The sequence below is a fragment of the Schistocerca piceifrons genome, chromosome 5, assembly GCF_021461385.2.
Source record: "Schistocerca piceifrons isolate TAMUIC-IGC-003096 chromosome 5, iqSchPice1.1, whole genome shotgun sequence".
Taxonomy (NCBI): Eukaryota; Metazoa; Arthropoda; class Insecta; order Orthoptera; family Acrididae; genus Schistocerca; species Schistocerca piceifrons.
In genome coordinates, this window is record NC_060142.1 from 628538063 (window position 1) to 628561076 (window position 23014).

The 23014-nt window shown below is 39.2% G+C and overlaps 1 protein-coding gene across 1 annotated transcript in view; it reads left to right on the forward strand.

The window, feature by feature from the left end:
* LOC124799298 overlaps positions 1-17516 on the forward strand; it is an 85313-nt gene extending 67797 nt beyond the window's left edge. The window contains exon 5 of the mRNA XM_047262885.1: positions 17246-17516. Coding sequence (XP_047118841.1) covers positions 17246-17301 — 56 coding nt within the window. The 3' untranslated portion in view covers positions 17302-17516. The remainder of the gene's footprint in view (positions 1-17245) is intronic.
* The last annotated feature ends 5498 nt before the right edge of the window (positions 17517-23014 follow it).

Below are 23014 nucleotides of genomic sequence, written 5' to 3' on the forward strand. Positions count from 1 at the left end.
TATGCACTCAGTATGTCTGCCGAGGGCCTCATCAGAGATGTGGAAAGGGCCTCGTGTGTGGCTATTGAGGATGCAAGTTGTGGCTCACGTCAGCACCGACGACATGTGTTGCTTGGGTTCTGAGGCGATCTCCAACTCATACAGATACAGGTGGCTGGCGGAGGTGGTAGTATGAGGTATTTTGATAAACACTCGCCAGTTGATATGCAGAAAGGGAAGTGAGGCTGTGTTCAGAGTAAAGACCATTAGACTGTCAAAATTTTATCAGTAAAGTGTCAAAGTATTTGTAACAAAGTTTCCAAATTTACTGTCCTCCAGGAAAGTACTGGCATTCAGATTATTTTTGAGATCAAGAGCTGGCTGAAACCCAAAGAAGAAAGCCTCGAGATATTTGGTGAGTCACAGATCGTATATCGGAAAGAGAGAATAGATGCCATAAGAGAGGGAGTGTTCATTACTGTTAACAAAAACATTGTCTCTATTGAGGTCAAAGTTTAGTGTGACAGTTCTCAGGTCACATATAACAGTCTAGATGAAACCAAGTGAATTGATAGATGTTTTTACCAGCCACCTGATTCCAATGTGACAGACAGTTCTAGGGTCATTGAAAGAAATTCTATGATCAGTAGTGTGTAAATACCCAGACCATGCAATACTAGTTAGAGGCGACTTTAACAGCTGACTATGGACTGGAATGATTTTGGATTCATCGAGGGGTACAGACAGACAGTCACGCAAATTACTTGTGAACATGTTTTCTGAAAACTATCTTGAGTATCTAGTTTGCCAGTCAACATGCAATGGAGATACAAATGTAGCTACAAACAGGCTGGAGCTTATCGACAGTGTCAGTATAAAGATGGAGATTAGTGATTGTGATGTCATTATCGCAGATATGGTTACCCAAGTTAAAAAGTCACCCAAGAAGGCTTCTGCTATAAAAAACAGATAAGCAGTTGTTAGCATCTCACTCAGATGGTGAACTGACATCACTTAGTTCCAGTGAGATGGATGTAGAGGAATTATGCACAAAGTTCAAGCACACTGTAAATTATAGTCTGGGGAACTATGTGCATAGTAAATGGATTAAGGACATGGTTTAAAAACAAAATTCAGAAAATCCTGAGGAAGCAGAGGCTGTTACACTCTTGGTTCAAAAGAGAATGTGCAAATGATGACAAGCAAAGGTTAACAGAGACTCATGCATCTGTGAAAACAACTGTGCATGAAGCATACAACTACCACCATCATACCTTAGCAAAAGATATGATAGAGAACCTGAGAAAATTCTGCTCTTGTGTAAAATTGCTATGTGGGTCTAAGGCTTATATACAGTCACTTGCTGACAAGTCTAGTGTGGCAGTTGACAGCCGAAGTTTTAATTTTTCATTTAATAAATCATTCAGGCAGGAGAATTGTGCAAATATACTGTCATCTAGCCATCAAACAGGCTCCTATGGATGATGGGCAAGAGGCAGATCCCATATTTTTAGATTTTCAAAAAGCATTTGACACGGTACCTCACTGCAACTGTTAACGAAGACACGTGCGTATGGAATCTGCTCCCAGATATGTGACTGGCTCAAAGACTTCTTAGGTAATAGAATCCAGTATGTTGTGCTCCTCAATGGTGAATGTTCATCGGAGATAAGGGTAACATCAGGAGTGCCCCAGGGAAGTGCGATAGGGCTGTTCCTATTTTCTATATTCATAAATGATCTGACAGACAGGGTGGACAGCAACCTGCGGTTATTCACTGATGATGCAGTGGTGTACAAGAAGGTGTCAAAGTTAGGTGACTATAGGTTGATACAAGATGATCTAGACAAAATTTGTAGTTAGTGTGATGGATGGCAGCTTGCTCTAAATGTAGAAAAATTTAAATGAATGTGGATTAGTAGGGAAAACAAACCCATAAGTTCGATTTCAGCATTAGTAGCATTCTTCTTGATACAGTCACATCATTTAAATATCTGGGTGTAATGTTGCAAAGTGAGGTGAAATGGAATGAATGTACGAGGATTGTGGTAGGGAAGCTGAATGGTCAACTAAAGTTTCTTGGGCAAATCTGATGAAAGTGTGGTTCATCTGTAAAGATGATCACATATAGGATATAAGTGTGACCTAGTCTTCAGTATTACTCGAGTGTTTAGGATTCATACCAGGTCAGATTAACGGAAGACATCAGAACAATTCAGAGGTGGGCTGCTAGATTTGTTACCAGTAGGTTCAATCAACATGCAAGTGCTATGGAAATGCTTTGGGAACTCAAATGGGTATCCCTGGAGGGAACGCAAAGTTCTTTTCAAGAAACACTATTTGGAAAATTTAGAGAGCTAGAATTTGAAGCTGATTGCAAAATTATTCTACTGCTGCCAATACACACTTCATGCAAGGGCCATGAACAATAGAGAAATTAGGGCTCACAATGAGGCATAAAGGCACTCATTTTTTCCTTACTCTATTTGCAAATGCAACAGGAAAAGAAATGAGTAGTAGTGGTACAGGGTACACTCCACTATGCACTGTACAGTGGCTTGTGGAGTATATATGTAAATGTATTAGAGATGAGCAAGAAATGGGGATATGAAAGGGTTTGCTTCAGCTGCAATCCATCACAGTCCTCATGTCATTGTACAAGAAGTTGCTGCACTGACTGGTGTCAGTCTTCGAGATGTGTGACAAATAGTACACAGTCATGAGCTCCACCGACACCAGCTGTCACAGACACAAGCATAGAAATGATTTCAATTGGAGAGGCACTTTCTGTGAATGGACTAAGAATAATTTCACTCTGTACACACCGTGTAAAGTTTTATGATCTCTGTTGAATCCACATTTGCAAATTATGATGTCATGAACCATCATAATACGCACTGCTGGGCCACAGAGAATCCTAGGTGGGTTGACATATTGATCAACAAAGAAAATTGTCTATTAATGTGTGTGTGTGGAATCCTTGGAGAAGAACTCACTGGTGCATGTTACTAAGCAGGTACTCTGACAGGTAAGATGTATAGAGCTTTTATCATCCACAATTTAGGTGCAATCCTTGAAAATGAAAATCTAGACATTAGGGGCTGTATGTGGATTCAGAACAATGGCCACTCAGCCTATTATGTGTGTGATGTGCAAAAATGGATATCAGATTTCCTGGAACAGATAGGGCACCACCATGGCCTGCATGGTTGTCCAATTTAACGTCAGTGTTACGTGTATGCTATAGGGAAAGTTGGGTAACACAGAATATGTACAAAGTCCTAGAGGGAAGAATAAGAATGGAAGGCCAAGAATGAAGTGTTCAGATTAAAGAGGGTGTACAACAGGGATGCAGTCTTTTGCAATGATGGAACATATGTTAGAGCATTAGGAAGTAACTTCCATGGTACTAGAAGCAGCTGCAGAGGGTAAAAACTGTAGGGAAAGAGAGACTGGAATATATCCAACAAATAAATGAGGATGTAGCGTGCAAATGCTACTTTGAGATGAAGAGGTTGTGACAGGAGAGAAATCCATTGCGGGTCATATTAAAAATGTCAGGAGACCATTGACCACAAACAAATTCTTTTTGTGGGAATGTCTAAGAAATCATGTTTATTTCACCAAACCCACAAACAACCCTAGATGACTTCAAACAGTGCCTCCAGGAAGCTTGTTACTACGTGAAACCAGTAACTTTAGATATCATCTACAAGTTGTTTAGGAGGCACATTGAGCTGTGCAGTCAGTAAAATGAGAACTCATTTGAAATATCATTTTAATACAAATTTCACCACTAGATCATCCATCTGAACACAGCCAATTATGTGCAACATGTGTGTCCTCCCTTAAGACTTTTAATGTTTTTAATCCCATAAAGGAAACTGATACACATTTTATTTAAATTGATTGACACACAATTGGTTTAAATACATCAGCTACATGAAAGAAAAAAATGTTGTGTGTAAGGAATTACAACTCACTGTACCTCTCCGGAAAATTTCTAAATTAATTATGTTCATAATTCTGCCAAAAGTGTAATGGCTTTTACATTTACTTATCTAAATAAATATTATTTTCACATATTATTTTGAAACAGCTTAAAAATATCTTATTTGAAACAGCTTATACATCAGTTGAAGTTTTCCTAACAATTAATTATTTTATTTTATTTATGCATCTGTAGACAGTTATTGTAGGGATGTTTTCCAAATGTACACATAAATTTATGTGAAATCATTTCATGAAAATGGAATGTACAAACATATACATAAAAAATACTAAAAATGAATATATGTGTACACACACATACACACATACACACACACACACACACACACACGCACACACACACTTATGTTGTTATATATTTATAGTCATGTGTTTCAAAGGCTTTTACTTTTGTCCTCCCTAACCAGCAAATATTTTTATACACAACAATAATTCAGTAAAAATATTAAATTACACAGCTGTCCATTAAGTATGCAATATAATGTAAAGTAAAGGGGCAAAAGACAATATTTTTAGTTTTGCTATAGTATAAATATTATCAGAAAAACATGATGGATCAATACAGTCTGTTACCAAGTAAAAGCATTGTTTGAGTAGAATTTTTTTAAATTCTGCTTTAAATTTATTTCATGTTATAACTTCATGATGTAGACTAGCAGTCTGTTGTAAAGTTTAAAACCAATATGACTCGACTGCCATGTGTATCTGTTCTTTTGTTCTCTGAGTATAGGGTGCATATTGCAACTATGAAAGTCAGCTTTTGCCCGAAAATCTGCATGGTGGGCCTTGATTCTTCGATGATGAAAAAATTTGTTGTAGGCAGCAAATGGTGCAGCCCTAAAATATTATTCTGTACTTTGCAAGAGACTGAAAATAGCTTAAATAGGCCATCATAGCACGCTCTGAGTACAAATGTTTGCCATCAGTCTAAGCATAAACCAGGCTGAATTCAGTTTCTGTTCACCTTTTATTACACTTTTGTCACCCATCACCATATCTAGATTTGCATCTTTATTTATTTTTTGCAAATTATATGTAATTTGTTTTATTTTCATTTAACGTCATCCTCTTTGTGTTGCAGTACTAGTGAACATAATTTATTACTTGATCAGTAGTTGTATACAGGAGCTGGTTTAGTGCACTTATTATCACACTAGTACCACCAGCAAATAGCACGACACTGGCTCCACTAGCTAAGATGCAAATGTCATTCATGCAGACAAGAAATAATAAGGGACCAAGAATATTGCACTGTGGTATGCTTATTTCTAGTTTTCTTGCATGGTGTACTACACTGATATTGTGATTGTAGTAAGACGACATTAGGCCTACAGTCAGTGTTCAGTTTTGCAGGTACATTTCAAACCACTTTTTTTCTTTCCTACAAACATTTAATGCTTCCAGTTTTTCTAAAAGGGTGACATGATTGACAGTATCAAATGCTTTAGAGAGAACTCCTATTGTTTTTTTCTAGATTCTTGATTATTTTTTCCAGAGTAGCACATTTATACTGTTTCTGTGCCTTTACCTGCCTGGAAGCCATGCTGACTACTGTTTAAAGTTATGGAAAGGACAGATTGCTACACAACCTAAAGGTGATGCACCATGTTGCAGATAGGCACAACTGTCCGCAGCTCAACATGTCATCTTTACCTTGAGTAGCAGTCTATCTTCCCATAATGGTTGATATTCCAAACTGGACTTTTCATTGTTTGATTACTGTTTAATAATTTATTGTTATTCAGATATTTGTCCATTGAGTGCTTCATCACTTTTTCAGATATTTCAGAGAATGCTGGAAGGAGTGATGCTGGCCAATAGTTTTTTACCTTATACTCATCACCATTTTTAAATAATGGCTTCACTTTTCAGATTTTCGATCTATCAGCAAACACTCCTTCATTAAATGATAAGATGCCTTTGTATGCCAAGGACCTTACAACCTGTGAAGCAGTCATGATGATGACAGACACCATCACCTCATCTACACTTGCAAAAATTTTAAATTTCAAGCTGTTTATCACTTTTAACAATTCATGTTCACATGTTTCACATGTTGGATCTACCCTCATGCTACAGCAGCTTTTGAACATTTCAATTTTTCTTGATTTGTTGCATTTATGAAATAATTGTATGATTCAGGACCCTCCATCACAGCTTTACTTCCACCAGTACCTCATCTCCTGATGATAATAATGATATCCAATGATCACAGGCCCTGCAGACCACGCGCTGCTTTCACAAACTGCCTCCATTACTTTCTGTTTTGTGCCTGGTTCCTCCAGGTGTCTTCAGTCCCCAGGGCTGCTAGGTCCTTCATCAGGTTGTCCATCCAGCATTGCCTTGGTCGTCCAATGGGGCATTTGGTGTTTGGTTTCCCCCCTAGTGCCATTTTTGCCTGTCTTCCATCTGGCATACGGGCTATATGGCTTACTCAGTGTATTCTTTTGCTCTTTATCTTCTGTAGGATAGTTGGTTGTCGCATCAGAAAGTAGATTTCCTCGTTTTTCCTCCTCCTTCATTCTCTGTTATCTAAAACTGGTCCCCATAGCTCCCTCATTATTATTCTTGCAAATATTAGTAGTTACTCCTTTTCTCACTTAGTCATGCTCCATGTTTTTGACTTGTACATTGCTGCTGGGCATTTCACTGCATTGTAGATTTTCATCATAGTGTTCACTGAGATCAATTTAGAGCCTAGCGTCTCTCTGAGGGAATGCATCATTTCTTCCTCACTGCTGTTCTTTCTTTGATGTCAATTTTTATGTTGTTGTCTGTGGTAAACCAAGATCCCAAGTATTTGAACTGGTGTAGTCTCTTAAACCTCTTGCCATCTATCTCAAGAAAATCTTCCTGCTCTTGTCTCCTTCCTAACTGCATGAACTTCTGTTTTGTCGTGATTCACACTTTGAGCCCTACCTTCTGCACATTATTGTCCATTTTCTGGTAAATTCCTTTCAACTCGTGCTTTGATTCACTTAGTAGTACTATGTCATCTGCATATGTAAGACAATTGAAGTTATCATCCAGCTGTGCTCCAGCCCACTCCTGTTGCCTACACTCTTTTATTACTTTCTCTAAGATGACACTGAACAGAACACATGAGAGAGCATCCCCTTGTCTCAGGCCTGTCTCAGTTTCTGATGTGGCTCCTCAGAAAGACCCTTCCATACAAGCTTGCACCATTCTCACTAGCTTCTCAGGGATTCTGCAGTCATGCATTACACTGTATAGGCTATTCCTGTGGATTCTGTCATGTGCACGTTGAAAATCTACGAACTGGCTGTAGACATCTTTATCATATTCCCAGTGTTTTTCAAAGAATTGTCTTAATGCGAAAATGTGATCTATTGTCAATCGGTCTGGTCGAAAGCCAGCTTGGCACTCCTGTATGTTGTTCTCTATGAATGGTTGTAATTTTCTGAAGATAATGATGGACAGTAACTCATACGTTACATTCAACAAGCTGATTCCTCTGTAGTTACCACATTCCATTTTGCTTCCCTTCTTGTATATTGGGCATATTATAGGCAATTTCCATTCTTCTGACAGTGTCTCCTTCTCCCATATCAACTGGATCAGTTTATATGTCTCTAAGTGTAAGCTCATCTCCTACCTTCCAAAATTCAAAGAAGTTCTCTTGCTGAACAGCACTCCTGAAAATAAGAACAGAAGTTTGGAAAGTAGAAGATGAGTTACTGGTAGAAGTAAAGCTGTGAGGGCACTCATAAGTCATGCTTGGATAGCTCAGCTGGTAGAGCACTAGCCTGCAAAAGCTAAAAATTTCACGTTCAACCCTCAGTTCAGCACACAGTTTTAATCTGCCATGAAGTTTCATATCGGAACACACACCACTGCAAAGTGAAAATTCCTTCTGGAAAAGATATAATTGCTTGAAAGTATTAAGGCAATTCGTATAATCCACCATATGGTATTCTCTAGTCTCTAAAATTCACAGAGTGAGGTTGCATATTGGTTAGCATACTGGACTCGCATACAAAAGGATGACAATTGAAATCTGCATCCAGCCATCCAGATTTAGGTTTTCTGTGATTTCCCTAAATTTCCCCAGTGCTAGTGACACTGATTCCTTTGAAATGGTACAGTTGATTTCCTTCACTATCTTTGAAACACTCTGAGCTTAATTACATCTCTACTAACCTTGACATCAATGGTACATTAAACAATAATCTTCCTTCCTTCCTTTTTTCTTTAAAATTCTATGTTAAACATTAAAACTACTTTCTCCATCAACACCTCACCTGTTTCCTCCTGATCTATATATTCTTAATAATAATAGGCTACTGATTCATTTTTAGATGCTTTATATTTCGTACTTTGTACACCGTGTACAGCAAATCAGGTGCTGATTGAGAAGGTAAAGTTCAATGTTTAACTTGTTGGAATGAAAGAGTTTTAAATAGTACAAGAGCTTATTTGTCTAGTGGCATACATACACCGTGCAGTCTGCTGTTGTGTGGTCATGACATGTTTCTATCATCTGTGCCCAAAGGTGTATCAAACATTTTCCAGTAGAGAATCTCCCAGATATCAGGACAGTCAATGTGTGTAGCACAAGAAGTAATGTCTGTCGACATCATTGTTCTTGGTCACTCATTTTACCTTATCAAAAAAATGTGAAAATAAAAAATATAATACAATGGAACTGTAAATCATAGAGCATTTCCAATCTAACTATGGATTCTGCTTAGTGCTCTTTCTATGTAACTGATGTATGAGCATTCCAGCTGCTACGTTCCTTTGTTTATAATTTTAAATGTTTAAAAACTTGATTATGAGAAGCAATGTCAACCACATTTTTGCTTCAGTATTTGAGTTGCTGTATGTGATTGTGAACATTATTTAAGAACGCATCAAACGTTTCTCTAATCCATTTTATTCATTATTTTTAGATAGATCATCCCACAAAACATTTGACCATTTTTTAGAAGTTTTCTATGTTTTTGAGAATGATATCCTGGTCTTCATGATACCCCATGTAGCTTTTGACTTGTTTTGATACTGTCTTATTAAACTGTCATAACTTATGAGTTTTGCCTTAGCAATTACTTTTGATATACTCTTGTAAATCCTAACAATCTATAAACTGTGGGTTTGTGGATGTGTTTGTTTTAGAAATTATTATTTTTAAGAGTTCCACAGGAATTTTTAATGTCAGCTGTAAATCCACAAATTTGACTTGGTGTTATCATGGGACATGTATCTTGACATCTTTTTGGAAAGCACATTATGAAATTTCTCATGAAAACTGAGAGAAAGGTATTATATACATAATTTGTATTTGTTGGGGACAACACTTCTGCCCAGGACTCATTAGTTATGATACTTGTAAAGTTTACACAGTTTTCTGCAGAATAACTTCCTTTTATACATGGAGTATGTTTATGTTTCTTCCAATGGCACCAAAGGAATTCTGAGAACAAGAGCATTGTGGTTTGATGATCCTAAATCAGTAATTGTTACTTCCACTTCTGTAGATCCTAATTTGAAAATATATTGTCTGTAAGACTATTTCTATTGTCCGTTGTTATTCTAGTTTCACGTATGCGAGGAAATAGGTTGATACTACATGAGAGATTTAAGAACTAATCTTTGTTTGAACAATCTTTTAGCCTATTTTCCTTCATAAGATTTAAATTGAAGACGCCACACACAATTACAGAGGCTCTTGCAGTAAAAAGAATGTTAAGCAGTGTTTCTAATTGGTTAATGACTATATCTATATCCCCAGTGGGTGGTCAATATATCGCTATGACAACGACTTCATTGTATTTCATACAACAGTACATCTGCTCCTTCAAACTGTTTTTCCATGCTCAGTGAGTTGGCTGCACTCCTTCCTTTATACGTGATACTTGACTTGATAAATATACATGATGATCTGTTTTTGTGCATTTTTTCTACAGTATTGACTTGCCACCTTGTATGGGTGAATTTTATTGCAACTTAGTTCAAACTTCTGTTCTAAGCTTATTTCCATCTGAAGCACCTTTGATACATTACACTGAAAAGTTCAGTTTTGTACAAATAATATTAGAAAAGGATAGATTGCTACTCACCATAAAGATGACACACAGTGTTACAGACAGGCACAACAAAAATACATTTACACATTTAGCTTTCAGCCTGTGCCTTCTTCAGGAAAGAAACACACACACATTCACACAAGCAAGTCCATCTCAAACACCATGCAAATCCCTATTCATAGCCCCTTCGAACCATGATCCTCCCCCTCTCCCACTTAATCACCCCTTTCTCATCTTCCTGGAATTCCTTACCTCCAACTTAGCCTCACCATCCTTCCCCACATCCTATTCCTATGAACACCAATCTTTCAACAGAAGAAAGGCTAGCCAAGCACAACCTCGAAACAAATCCTGACCTAATCATTCTACCTCCAGACAAAGGTTTCACCACTGTCATTAGGAAGTGCAGTGACTACCTGGTGGAAGGACAATGCCAATTATCTAACTACTTCACCTATAAACTCTGTCACAGTGACCCCATCCCAGAAGTCCAACATAACCTCCAGTCCCTACTTAAAGCCTTAAGTACTTCCCAGAAGTGCTCTCCTGAATCCATTTTCATCCTTGCCCCTATGACACCCCGTGCACCCACCTTCTACGTGCTCCCCAACATCCACAAATCCAACAATCCTAGATACCCCATTGTTCCTGGTTATTGTGCCACCACTGAAAGGATTTTGGTCCTCATTGACCAATGCCTCCAACCAATTGCCCAAAATCTAGCCTCCCACATCAAAGATACCAACCACTTCCTTCACTATCTCTCCATCATCCCCACCCCTTAACTCCTGAATCCGTACACGTCACTGTTGATGCCATTTCCATATACACGAGTATTCCTCATGCAAATGGTCTTACCACTACTGAACACTACCTTTGCCAACATCCTTCACATGCTAAACCAACACCCACATTCCTCATACACCATGCTCACTCTACCCTAACACAAAACTACTATGAACAAATCCGTGGCACAGTCACAGGCACCCTCCTATGCCAACCTATTTATGAACCACCTAGAGGAAACCTTCCAAAATCCCAAGCCCATGGTCTTGTTCAGATTCATTGATGATATCTTCACGATCTGTATTGAGGGCCAAGATATCCTATCTTCATTGCTTCACAACCTCAATACCTTCTCTCCCACACGCTTCACCTGGTCCTCCCCAACACAGAGTGCCACCTTCCCAGACGTTGACCTCGTCCTCTCTGATGGCTTCATCTACAGCTCTGTCCACATCAATCTCACTAACCACTAACAGTAACTGCATTTCGATAGATGCCTTCCCTTCCACACCAAATATTCCCTCTGATACAGCTTAGCCACCAGTGGATGACATACCCGCTGTGATGAGAATTCCCTTGCCCAGTATGCTAAAGGGCTCACAAAGGCCTTCACAGACAGGCAATACCACCCCAATCCTTGTTCACAAACAGATTTCCTTTGTCACATCCCAACACACATGCAATCCTCCCACCACCCCCAAGAATCAGCTACACACAAGTACCTCCCCTCATCATCCCATATCACCCTGGACTGGAACAATTGAACCATATCCTTCCCCAGAGCTTTGACTGTCTGTCATCCTGCCCTGTGGCAGATCAAGGTGCAAGACCTTCCCAATCCACCCACCCAGTACTTCCTAGTCCTGTTCTGTCATGGTCGAATCCAACCCCATGAAAGCAGCTGTTTCATATACCAGCTCTACTGCATACACTGCACACCCTTTTATGTTGGTTTGGCTACCAACCAGCTGTTCACCAGAATGAACAGCCATTAGCAAACTGTAGCTAAGAGTGTGGTTGACCACCCTGTGGCACAACACACATCCTAACATAACATGCTTGATTTAAATGATTGCTTCTCAACCTAGGCCATTTCTGCATTTCTGGATCCTCACCTCCATCACCATCTTTTCTACACTACACAGAGGGTAATTATCCTTACAGCACATTCTGTGCTCCCAAAATTATCCCAGCCTCAAGCTATGGTAATCTAATATACCCACACCCTCCACCCATCATTTCCCACCTCCACTGTCCTATCAACTCCTCCCTATTCTCATCCCCTCACCATAATTGTGTGCCATCCTCTGCCAACAGCCAACACACATGCCCATCTTTCCCCTTCCCTGTTGATCTTCTTTTCTGTCCCCCCCCCCCCCCCCCCCCAACTTTCACTTCCCTGCCCCACAGCCTCCCAAATTTGTTACTGGCAGTCTTCTCAAGCCTCCATCTAGACCCTGCATGCTCCAGCAGACAGCGTTCTTCTCTTCCCTGCACCCCCCATGACTACTCCATTATCCCCCCCCCCCCCCTTCACTGCCCCACTCCAGATTGGCACTCAGTTACTGACAGTTGCATTCTGGTCCAATCTGCTGGAGATGGTGATCTTGTGTACTCGAGTTGTGCTTGCTTGTGTGGATGAGTGCGTTTTTTCTTTTGTAAAGATGGCTTTGGCTGAAAGCCAAATGTGTAACAATCTTATCATTGTGCCCGTCTGCGTCCATCATCTTCATGGTGAGTAGCAATCTACATTGATATTCCAACCTAGAGTTTCCTTTGGTTCAGTTTTAAATTACATCTTCCACAACCTAAAGTTATTGTGAATATAATCTATGAATCCTTTGACTAACTTTTCCTTTGTGACAGAACCAATTTAAAGCAGCAATGATTCTTACAGAATAGATTTTTTGGCACTTGATAACAAGGTACACCCATATTTACATGAGTCCTAGCTTAGATGCAAGGGAATATATTTGTAACTTTTCAATAAATTGGTACCATATGACAGCCCAGAAATCACTTTATATCATACTGGAAGTGATAATAGGTAACAAGTGTACACAGTACACACTTTAACAAGTCCTTCCTTATTTAGCACAATTTACTTCCCAACAAAAAAGCACAACACAGGCATGTTTTCACAGCTAGACAGTAGGACAAAGAAGATACAAAAGATAAACAAACAAAAGAAGTTACACACAATATAATGTTCAACTTCTAGGTTGCTGATTATTGCACTCATCACATTAGCCATTCTCCCGCCCCATTTTGGAGGGACGTGCTCGAACAAACGAGACATTGTCACTTTGGAAACCTGGAGAGCCCCGGATCCCAAGGTACATGCATTTTATGTATTTGCCAGAACGGGTCTGTGGGGCTGGAGGGGGAGCGATATCTGGCATAAGAGGCTTAGGAGGATTGGCCAGAGGATCCACACCACTGGTGGGGGCTGTGGTAACTCAGTGAACACTGGTTTCTGGTAGTCAACTGAGACTGAGACTGTGACATGTTTTCCATTTTTATTGACTATGAAGGTCTTGGCATCATGGGAAATCACAGTGAATGCACCTGAATAAATAAGAGCCAATGTAGACCTGACAATGTCATACTTAATCCATATCTGACAGCAATAGAGGAGATCTTTTGGGAGAAAGAAGGGTCAAGAACCTTGCCACATTGGGGAAGGAGGGTGTAGTAAGTGCCCGCATTGCAACCTGCAGTTGATGTAGAAATTGGCTGTACTAGCCCATTTCCCAGTCACTCAAAGGGGATGAAGCAAAAAAGTTCACCTGTCACATTCAATGCTTCCCTGTAAACTAATTGTGCTGAAGAACACTTGATACTCTCCTTTAACATGCTATGGAATCCCAACAAAACCATAGGCAAGGCAACTGTCCACACCCCACCATGGCATGTAAAGGCACCCTTCAGAGTATGGTGCATACATTCTACCATTCCATTGTTACAGGGATGGTAGCTCATAATTTGCAGATGTTTGCAACCTGTCATACATAGCAATTCATTAAATAATTGGGAATCAAGATGGCCTCTGTCAGACGTAATTGCTGTAGTGAAACCAATACGACAGCCTCCACTAAGGACAGTCACAAAGACTTGAAAGCTCCTCAGCCGAACCCATCCAGGGGACTTTTCTGACACTGGAAGTGTGTTTGCCCTTCAGCAGGTCATTGATAAGTTCTATAACATCTTCGACAGGTGTCACTGGTAATAACTGACCATACCCACAAACCTGTGAAACTCTTTTGAGTGTGATGGGAAGGGGCATCTGCAAGATATCTGAGACTCTCTGATAAGTAGGAGAAATACCGTCTCTTGATACAAGGTATCAAAGAATTGTATTTTGCCATATGTGTCAAGATGAGGGAAAACTGCATTCAAATGGGAACTATGGTCACTCATAGTATCACAAAAAACCAACATATTATCCACATAGGAAAAAACCTGGATTAAGTCATGTAGAATCTCGTCTTTAAAATGCTGCCACATCTGAGCAGCGTTACAAAGACTGAAAGATACGACATTTTGTTGAAATAGTCTGAAAGGCACTGTGATGGTGGTTTTGTGCTCGTCTGCCTCTGACTTTGGAAATTGTGCAAAAGCCTTATTGCAGTCTGCTTGTAAAATCCAAAATAATCGATATTGGGTCCAGTCTGGTGTAGTATGGGAGTTCAGTCCCCTATAGTCACACACAAACACCAAGACTTGGCCCTTTGGAGAATCATTTGTGCGGGGGCAGCCCATGCACTTTTAGAGCAAGACACTGTTCCATCTCCAGAGTAAAATTTTCACTCTGCAGCGGAATGTGCACCGATATGAAACTTCCTGGTAGATTAAAACTCTGTGTTGGACTGAGACTCAAACTCGGGAACTTTGTCTTTTGCGGGCAAGTGCTCTACCGACTGAGCTACCCAAGCATGACTCAAGACCCATCCTCACAGTTTTATTTCCACCAGTACCTCGTCTTTTACCTTCCAAACCTCACAGAAGCTCTCTTGCAAAAATTGCAGAACTAGTACTCCTGGGAGAAAGGATATTATGGTGGGGGATGTTTCCAGAATGAAATTTTCACTCTGCAGCAGGCTGTGCATTGGTATGAAACTTCCTGGCAGATTAAAACCGTGTTATGAACCAAGACTCTAACTTGGAACCATTACCTCTCACAGGCAAGTGCTCTAGCCTGCGTGGAAGGTCCCAAGTCCAAGTCTCACTTCAGCACACAGTTTTAATCTGCCAGGAAGTTTAACCATTCCATCTGGTAGTATCGCTTCGAAAGCAGCTTTAGCTGCCCTTAACTTCTCCAGAGATAGCCGACATGGGCAGAAAGTGACAGGCTGTCATGGAGTTGTGTGAATGTGGTGGATGGTGGAATGTTGCCATTGGCTCAGTGCCGATATCTGATGTGTAGCCCTGGAGAATTTTTCGAGCAACTGCTGTGCAATGTCATTGGCCAGTTGGGCAACGTCAGTGGGTGCTGTCATTAAACCTTGTAACTCTGCCTGAGCTTCATACAGAGCCTTCTCCATGTTGGTGATCTGTTGCTTGAGTATATCACTGCTGTCAGTTAGGCCTCTTACAGGTTCTTCTTCTTCTTCTTTGAGGAAAAGCTCATTGAGATGAGTAATATCCTGCCACAGTTAAGAGAAGCCCACTCTGTATAGTCATGCGGAAGAGATAATGCAGACTTCTTGCATCTTGCGTGTGTGTGCACCCTGCAGCAAAGCATGCACAGAATGAGCAGAAGTTGTCGCAACACAGGTGATGTGGAAGATGCGGAAATCTTAATGGTTTAATCTGGTGGGATGACATCTGGTGTCTATCGTGGAAGGGAGTGTCACTACATCCAGAGACAACACAAGATGATGATTACAGAGGGCCGTAGATAAAGAAACAAATGAAGAAAATCGGCACCCAATATGGACCAGACCCATCAGTCACTAAGAAAATCCGTGAAAGTAAGAGAAACTACCCTTCAGATTCAATGTCATATGCCTCCAACCACGTCTGAATTGAAGGTTGATTTGCAGCCATTAGTATAGGGGTGCCAGGAAACTGAGGCTTGTCCTTCAAATCCCACAGAAAAACGCTGATCTACATAACATACATCTTATCCAAAACGAATAATCCTGAAGATACATTTAGCAGAACCTGAGGCATTGTGCATTTCAGGTAGGTGCTTACTGGTTCTAGAACAGACATGCATGCCTATACATGTCCACTGTTGTTGTCTGGGAACCCGCACTGTCATTAACATTGTCTAGCATTCCGCATGAAGCATCTGTGGAACCAACACCATTCAAATTTGCAGGGCGGCCACTCATTGGTGCACCATGTTATCCTTGGGCTGCCATCTGGCAGCTTGGCATTGAATCTTGCCAGTTCAGTGAGGATTCACTCCATAGGTGGCTCTGGTGGTTGCTTGACTGAGTTCCCAGCATGCGAAACATAATTTGGCATGCAGGATGGTGCACGGTTCAGCACCAGGGTCCGTAACCTCACCATTCGCTGCACACTAATTAACCGTGTCATCACACAAGTGCCACAGTGTCTGCCTTTAAACCCAATTCATCCACAGTAAGGTCAGGAAATGTGGACAAAATTCCATAAACAGCCTGCAAGAGGTGACATTGCTAAAATAATTTTATTGACTGTTCTGAAAGCAGTTCCAGGCATGTCAAAGTATAGCAGCTAGGAGGGGATACACCAGTACTGAAATTGCTGTCCATAATCTTTTTCAAAGGAGATTCTGGGATCACAAGGAAACACTACAAATAAGTTTAGACACTGCGAAAGAACAATGAGGCAGAATATCCTCCACTGGCTCATTAATGTTGAAGTCCAGCTGCAAAATGGCAAAAGCAAATTGGTCCGCTTCTGAAGTAATGTTGTGCAGCTGAAAAATGGCACCCACTTGCAGGAACCATAACTGCAGCCTTGTAGGCCAAAAAGGCAGTAGCTTTATAGTACCCCATCGTGAGATGTCGCCAGAAGAGGGAGTATGTCATTCAGGAACAGTAGGAGACTGTAGGGAAGAGCCAGGTGCTGGCGATTCTTAACCTTCTGTCTTGACGGTGGCTTGTGGTATCCTCATAATGTCAGACCATACTTCTGGGTCAGAATATAAAAGAAATTCCACAACAGACCACGTTGGAGTCACCACTATAAGTGACAAGTGTACTCCTATGCACCTTAATGACATGTTCTTTATTTACCACAATTTACTTCCCAACAAAAAAGCACAACACAGGCACATTTTCACAGCTATACACTAGTACTGAGAGATACAGAAGATAATCAAACGAAAGATATAACACACACTATAATGTTCAACTTCTTGGTTGTTGACCATTGCACCCACCACATGATCATTTTACATGCAATATTAAAATTACTTTTTTTTGCAGTGTGTGCTGGTATCACTACACTGCTTCCTGATACTAACAAGGTGTCTCTTCAGTAATGTAATGCAGCAGTATCAAAGATGGCAGCCAGCAATGACACAATATGGTTTTGTTTTTTAGTGGTTTCATGACAGTGATAGCTATTTTAAGAACTGCTTTAAACCAATCCCTGCTGGTATTTTGGGCATCAAGAAAAGCAGAGAAGAAATATGAAAATAGAACAATTAATCTGTTATTGTACCAACAAAGCATAGTGAGATTTAGTTCATATTTTTCTTTAGCCTACACCTTTTCTTTCCAGGTTGTTTACAGTGTTATTAAACTGCCTGCTAATATATTTGGTTATAGAGTGGAGCATTAATTTCTTTTGCCTGTTCCTTATTGGATAAGATATACAGTATTTTTGAAACATATCATGTAATTATCAGTAAAATTGCTGCTTTGACTGAAAGGCTGAATGTTGTATACAAAACATGTTTTGTAATAAAAGGAAAATTTTGACTTACGTTACTGATAACCGTGCTTTTTAATATCCTAAAAACCTTGATATACACATATTATATTGATATGTCAGATGTCATTAACAACTGTACAACCACTATACTTGTAGGCACTAGAAAATTATAAATCAGTGAAATAAACATGAATAAATAGACTAGCAAAGTTATTTACTTGTGCCTTGACCCAGATCCTTTCCAGCATCACTGAGTTTTATCACTGTAAGACCGAAAGACACTTGGCTGCACCCAAATAACTCATCAAATGCCTGGCTTATTGCAAAAGTCCAGGACAAATTCATAGTGTAGACAATCATTCTTAATCAGAAGTACTGCAGTGACATGAGGTAAATTATAACAGCACTGTTATGTAAAGAAACAGAGTGTTAAGATAATAAGGCAGTTCATTCAATAACGAGTAGTAGCACAATGTTCAAGAGAATGAATCAAAGGGCTTTGAGGGATCTGAATCTCTTTATTGTATCCATTACCCATATTTTTTTATGTACAGTATGGCACAAGGAACTGGAGTCTTTGAAGGTAAAATAGTAGTTTTGACACCAGAACAAATCTGTTGGTATTGAAGTGTGACTCGGATTAGCTAAATTAATAATTGCTGTTACAATTTCATTGTCACAGAAGTTTAATTTTTGTGCATTTGCACCTACAATAATACAGGGTGTTTCAAAAAGGACTTTACAACTTTAAAAATTCATATAAATTTATTGAAAGAAGATACAGAGCTGAGTATAGTGTTACTTTGTGGGAAAACACATCAAGTTTTTTTTTTTTTTAATCTTGAACTAAAGATGTTGTATGTGGTTTCCATTTGTTATCCTACACACATCCCATTGGACATCAATTTCTTCCCAAACTCACTGTAGCAGTGCAGGTGTAACTTGCTCAGTGGCAGCGTAAATTCTTGTGCGGGCCATGCAGTTGGCACATCAGGGCTAATCCACTGACCTGGAGAGCAGGTCACTGAAAAAATCGCAGACGTGAGCCAGGTAGTGGGGTGGTGCACCATCTCGCATGAAATAAACATTTCCTCATTGGTCATCTTCATCAGTCCGTGGTATTGAAAATTGTTGTAATGTATCCAGTTGATGGTTCTCTCACAGAAAAAAATGGGCTGTACACTTTGTTCTTGATCAATTAACACACACGCACACACACACACACACACACACACACACACACACACACACACACACACACACACACACACACACACACACACAAAAAGTTCAGTTTAGGGCTATCACGAACATGTTGCAGTGTTTGACATTGATTTTCACTGCCCCAAATCCTACAGTTATGCGTGTTAATCTTGCCACTTAAGTGAAAAGTTGACTTGTCAGAAAAGACGATTTTGTCCAAGAAACGTTCATCCTCATGTAAACGAATTAACATATCTGCACAGTAGTTCTTGTGAGCAACTTTATCAGTGTCTTTCATTGCTTGCAACATCGTCAGTCTGTACAGTTTCAAATGCAAATGGTTTCTCTACTCATGCCGAACAGTCGTATGTGGGATTTGCAGTTCGCGAGATACACGCCGGGTCAATTTCGTAGGGCTGTTGACAAAACATTGTCTCACTCACTCAATGACATCATCAGATGTTCTTGGATGACCTAATGATTTCCCATGTCTTACCGAGCACCCTGTTTCTACTAAACATTTATGCCACTCATAAATTGTAGGCATTCTAGGAGGATCTTTAGCATACTCAGTATGGAAATTACACTGAACTATTGTCGCCAACTTCGATTCTTCAGACCAAAACACACAGCTAGCATGCTCGGGCCCAGTGAAGGCTGCCATCTTTAATGAACTGCCATTAGCACTCCTTGTGTAATTCAGCACTAGTGAACTACACAAGACAAAACTTTATGTAGTTCCCTACAAATTGACACTACAATCATCTCTGTAGGTACTATGAATTAATTTATATGAATTTTCAAAGATGTAAAGTCCTTTTTGAAAAACCCTGTATTAGCATAACTCTATATAGAAGCTAAAATGTTTACACTGAGGAAATGTGTCAGAACACGCAAGTTCTAATGATTGCTTATTTTTGCATGTGCTATAATGAGTAATTTTTTTGGTATCTTTGAACATATTTTTGACTGAATGAAGACTTTTCTGTATTATAGTTATCTATTGACCATATGAATATTTCTTCATTTTGGATTCATGAAAATTTGTTTTCGGGTTGGAGTATCAAATAGTTCAACTGAATCCTTTTTCCACGAAATGCCAAATATCCCATTACAAAACAACACTCTAGGAGAGCTGTATAATATTATTGTAGCTATTGACAGGCTTACCAACAAACAGCAGAAGGAGCTGTTGCAAGCATTAATTAGCAACAAAGAAAGAGTAGCATAGTAAACTCCAAGACCTGTAAAATATATTGCTCAGAATTATATGTCAAAGATATAGTTCATTCTCACGTATGATTAGATTAGATTAGATTAGATTTACTTTCATTCCAATTGATCCGTAGTGAGGAGGTCCTCAAGGATGTGGAACATGTCAGAAAAACAACAATACATGACAAATATTTACAACTAAAACAAATAAGCTAATGTACCATTCCACAGGTCCCAAGTGGAATGATCGTCATTTTTTAATGAACACTAAGAGTCATTTTACAAATACTATTGCACTGAATTTAAAATAAAAAAGTTTTTTATTTATTTATAAGGTAAGAAACATGTAATACAACTACTGTAATACTTATTTACAATGAACACATTACTGCACTGAAATGGTGCAGAAGTTAGATTATACTTACACACTTACACACACACAAGCACACACACACACACACACACACACACACACAAATTTTCAGTGAACAGAAGTTATGTTGTACTTATATACAAATCAGTTGGTTTTCCTAAGAAATTCATCAATGGAGTAGAAGGAGTTGGCCACCAATAAATCCTTTAGGCTTCTCTTAAACTGAATTTCATTGGTTGTTAAGCTTTTTATGGCTGCTGGCAAGTTATTGAAAATGTGTGTTCCTGAATAATGCACACCTTTTTGTACAAGACTAAGTGACTTTAAATCCTTGTGAAGATTATTCTTATTTCTAGTATTGATTCCATGAATTGAGCTGTTGGTTTGAAAAAGTGATATATTTTTAATGACAAATTTCATTAAGGAATAAATATATTGGGAAGCTGTAGTTAGTATCCCTAGTTCCCTAAACAGGCTTCTGCAGGATGTTCTTGAGTTCACACCACATATAATTCTTACTGCACGTTTTTGTGCCCGGAAAACTTTAGCTTGGCTTGATGAATTACCCCAGAAAATAATCCCATATGACATTATGGAATGAAAGTAAGCATAGTATGCCAGCTTTTTCATTTTTATACCCCCTATGTCTGACAAAATTCGCATTGCAAACAGAGATTTGTTAAGACGCTTCAGCAGTTCTGTGGTGTGCTCCTCCCAGTTGAATTTATTATCAAGCTGTAATCCCACTGTCACTCACTAAAATATCTGAATCTTTCATCGTTAACAATATGGCTAAGTTGATACACATTCAAATTGTGTGATATCCATTAAAGGTCTGAGATGATCAATATGAGGAGTAGGGGTTGAGGCAAAGTTTTTATCATTGGACATGAAGAAACTGGTGACAGTAAAATTGCTCAGGCCATTGGCAAAAAGTAAAGGAAAGTTTTGTTATATTTGAGCAGTGAGAATAACATTTCCTATAGTTATTAAATTATATTCACTGAGAAAGGCCATAAAGAAGGCTGATCTCGGTTAATAAGAAAAATATTGTTTTCTAAATTATGGAATATCTATGCCCCTAGTACTTGTAGTTACTAGATTCACTTTGAGCACAATCATGTTAAAAGGTATGACCAAACTGTTGTAGAAAAGATGATGTCAATCCACCATGGAAAGAAGAAACTTCAGCAGAAAAAAGAAAACGAAAAAAAAGAGTACAAGGAAAAACAGAGCTAAGTTGAGGAACAAAGATACGAGAGAGACTCAGAGAGATCCACACCATACATTTCTTTTCGCTCCAATTATAGATCTCTTTTTTAGAAATGATTTTCTTTCTGTTGCCAGTCTGCATTTTATTTCCTACTTCTGCCACTGTCAAGTTATTTCACTGCCCAAATAACTGAAATCTGTGAGTGTTAGCGTCTCATTCCCCTTCATAATTTCATTGTCGCCTGACAATTCAAATACATACTATTAACCTTATTTAACATCTGATGATGTTCAACTTATAACCTCTTTTCAAGACAATATGCATTCCCTTCTGCTGATCTTCCAAGTCCTTTGCCATCTCTCTAACATAACGCAATGTCAACCTCAAAGTTTTATTTCTTCTCCCTGAACTTTAATTCCCTCTCCAAATATCTCCTTGGTTTCCTTAACTGTCTGTTCAATGAACAGACTGATATATGGAGAAATGAGTAGCTGCCACACTCATTAGAAGTCATCATCACAAATTTAAGAACACAGATACTCACAAATTTTGCTTAAACAGCATACCTCCCTAGAAGCATGTGCATCAGATGTAGAATTTCAAACTGGAAAATCAAGGATGGAATAATTAAAATATTATGAAGAGGATAGACAGCTATCTCACCATATAGCGGAGATGTTGAGTCACAGATAGGCACCAACAAAAAGACTGTCAAACAAGTAAGCTTTTGACCAAAAAGGCCTTCATCGGAATTAGACCACACACACACACACCACACACACACACACAAGATCGCAACTGACACATGCATGACCACCAAGACACTATGGTCGTGTACGTGAGAGTTGTGTTTGCATGTACAAGGGTCATTCAATAATGAAAAGAGAAATTGGTCTGGCAAAAAAACTGTTAGTAGGGCAAGTTTGGTACTTTTATGGCTTTAAGTTGGCATCACTGGGATGAGCCCTGATCAGCTGATCTACATCTACATCCACATCTACATCTACATGGACACACTGCAAATCACATTTAAGTGCCTGGCAGAGGGTTCATCGAACCACCTTCACAATTCTCTATTATTCCATTCTCGTAAAGCGTGCGGAAAGAATGAACACCTATATCTTTCTGTGCGAGCTCTGGTTTCCCTTATTTTATCTTGGTGATCATCCCTCCCTATGTAAGTCGGTGTCAACAAAATATTTTCGCATTCAGAGGAGAAAGTTGGTGATTGGAATTTTGTGAGAAGATTCCATCACAAAGAAAAATGCCTTTCTTTTAATGATTTCCAGTCAAAATCCTGTATCGTTTCTGCGA